Raw genomic sequence first — 1468 nt, 5'->3', positions numbered from 1 at the left:
GGGATTCAGTGGGGAGGGGGTGGAGGAGGGCAGGCAGCAGTGGGGATCCCTCCTCTGCAGGATGATGAGGGTGAAGAGGGAGGAAGGATGCCCAGACCGTGCAGGATGCTGAGGCAGCCTCATTCCACCTTTCCCCCAGGCTGGTGTCAGCCAAATTCCCCCCTGGGTTTTTCTCCCACGTCTTCATCGATGAGTGTGGCCATGCAGTAGAGCCCGAGAGTGTGGTTGCCATCGCAGGTGAGTGGTGCCTGACTATTGTCTTGGGGACCAGCAGCTCTGCATGGCCTAGGGTTCCACTGAGTTCTCCCTCTGCTCAGGACTCCTGACTCCCATGGACAAGAAAACCAACCCCAATGGTGGGCAGCTGGTGCTGGCAGGAGACCCCAAGCAACTTGGCCCCGTCCTGAGCTCACCACTGGCCATCGAGCACGGCTTGGGTGAGTGGGGAGAGGGGTGGGAGTGCTGTTGGTTCCTGGGGGCTGAGCAGCCTTGCAGGGAGCCACAGAGTCTTGCTGGGCACAGGTATGTCACTGCTGGAGAGGCTGATGCTGCACAACCCTCTGTACCAGAAGACAAGTAGAGGATACAACCCACAGTTCGTCACTAAACTGCTCTGGAACTACAGGTGGGGACAGGGATGGTGCAGGCAGGGATGGGGCTGCTCTGCCTGTGTGTGGCTCCATCCAGATCTCTGTGTGTGTCCCAGAGCCTCACAGTGCCCCAGCTGGTGTGGGAGACGAGAGGGCACCTGCTGCCCTGGGTGCATAGTGCCTGGGAGGGTGCTGGATCCACATGGCAACCACCCTGAGCACCGTCCTGCCTTTGCCAGGTCCCACAAGGCCATCCTCAGGATCCCCAACGAGCTCTTCTACGACAGTGAGCTGAAGACCTACGAGAGCGATCAGCCCGATGTCCGGAATGTGTACTTGAACTGGGAGGAGCTTCCCAGAAGAGTAAGGGGGCAGCAGGGAGGGGCTCAGGGGGATCCCTGAGGCACAGGTGGAGCAGAGCCAAATATTCTCCATCCCCAGGGCTTCCCTATCATCTTCCATGGGGTTCGCGGGGAAGACCAGAGAGAGGAAAAGAGCCCCTCCTTCTTCAACACGTCTGAAATCGAGGTGCTGGTCCAGTACCTCAAGAAGCTGCTGCAGAGCCAGGGCAGGAGGGGCTGCCCCACTGTCTCCCCCAAGGAGATCGGTGTCATCTCTCCCTACAGGAAGCAGGTGAGGGGCATAGCTCTGCAGGAAGGGCATGGGCAAAGACCTCCCTAGGGTACACTGGGGTGGATGTGCAGCCCCAGGGCTGGCACACAGGGATGGCTCTGGTGTGACCTGACTGGGCTGTGTGTCTCCCACCAGGTGGAGAAGATCCGGAGAGCCATCACCTCCTTGGACCCCGTCCTGAAGAACCTGTCGGACATCAGCCAGCTGAAGGTAGGTCCTGGGCATGGAGGGGAGAGGAGCCCACA

The 1468-nt window shown here is 60.1% G+C and overlaps 1 protein-coding gene across 1 annotated transcript in view; it reads left to right on the top strand.

The window, feature by feature from the left end:
• The window catches only part of MOV10 (Mov10 RISC complex RNA helicase), a gene marked incomplete at its 5' end in the record, with an annotated part of 5990 nt that overhangs the window by 3714 nt on the left and 808 nt on the right, over positions 1 to 1468 (top strand). Inside the window, 6 exons of the mRNA XM_009074525.1 lie at positions 140 to 237; positions 318 to 437; positions 523 to 625; positions 830 to 953; positions 1032 to 1223; positions 1359 to 1433. Coding sequence (XP_009072773.1) covers positions 140 to 237; positions 318 to 437; positions 523 to 625; positions 830 to 953; positions 1032 to 1223; positions 1359 to 1433 — 712 coding nt within the window. The remainder of the gene's footprint in view (positions 1 to 139; positions 238 to 317; positions 438 to 522; positions 626 to 829; positions 954 to 1031; positions 1224 to 1358; positions 1434 to 1468) is intronic.

This window comes from Acanthisitta chloris, unplaced genomic scaffold (assembly GCF_000695815.1).
Source record: "Acanthisitta chloris isolate BGI_N310 unplaced genomic scaffold, ASM69581v1 scaffold22185, whole genome shotgun sequence".
Classification (NCBI taxonomy): domain Eukaryota; kingdom Metazoa; phylum Chordata; class Aves; order Passeriformes; family Acanthisittidae; genus Acanthisitta; species Acanthisitta chloris.
The sequence above is the reverse complement of the archived record's forward strand: the minus strand, read 5'-3'. Positions and strand labels throughout refer to the sequence as shown.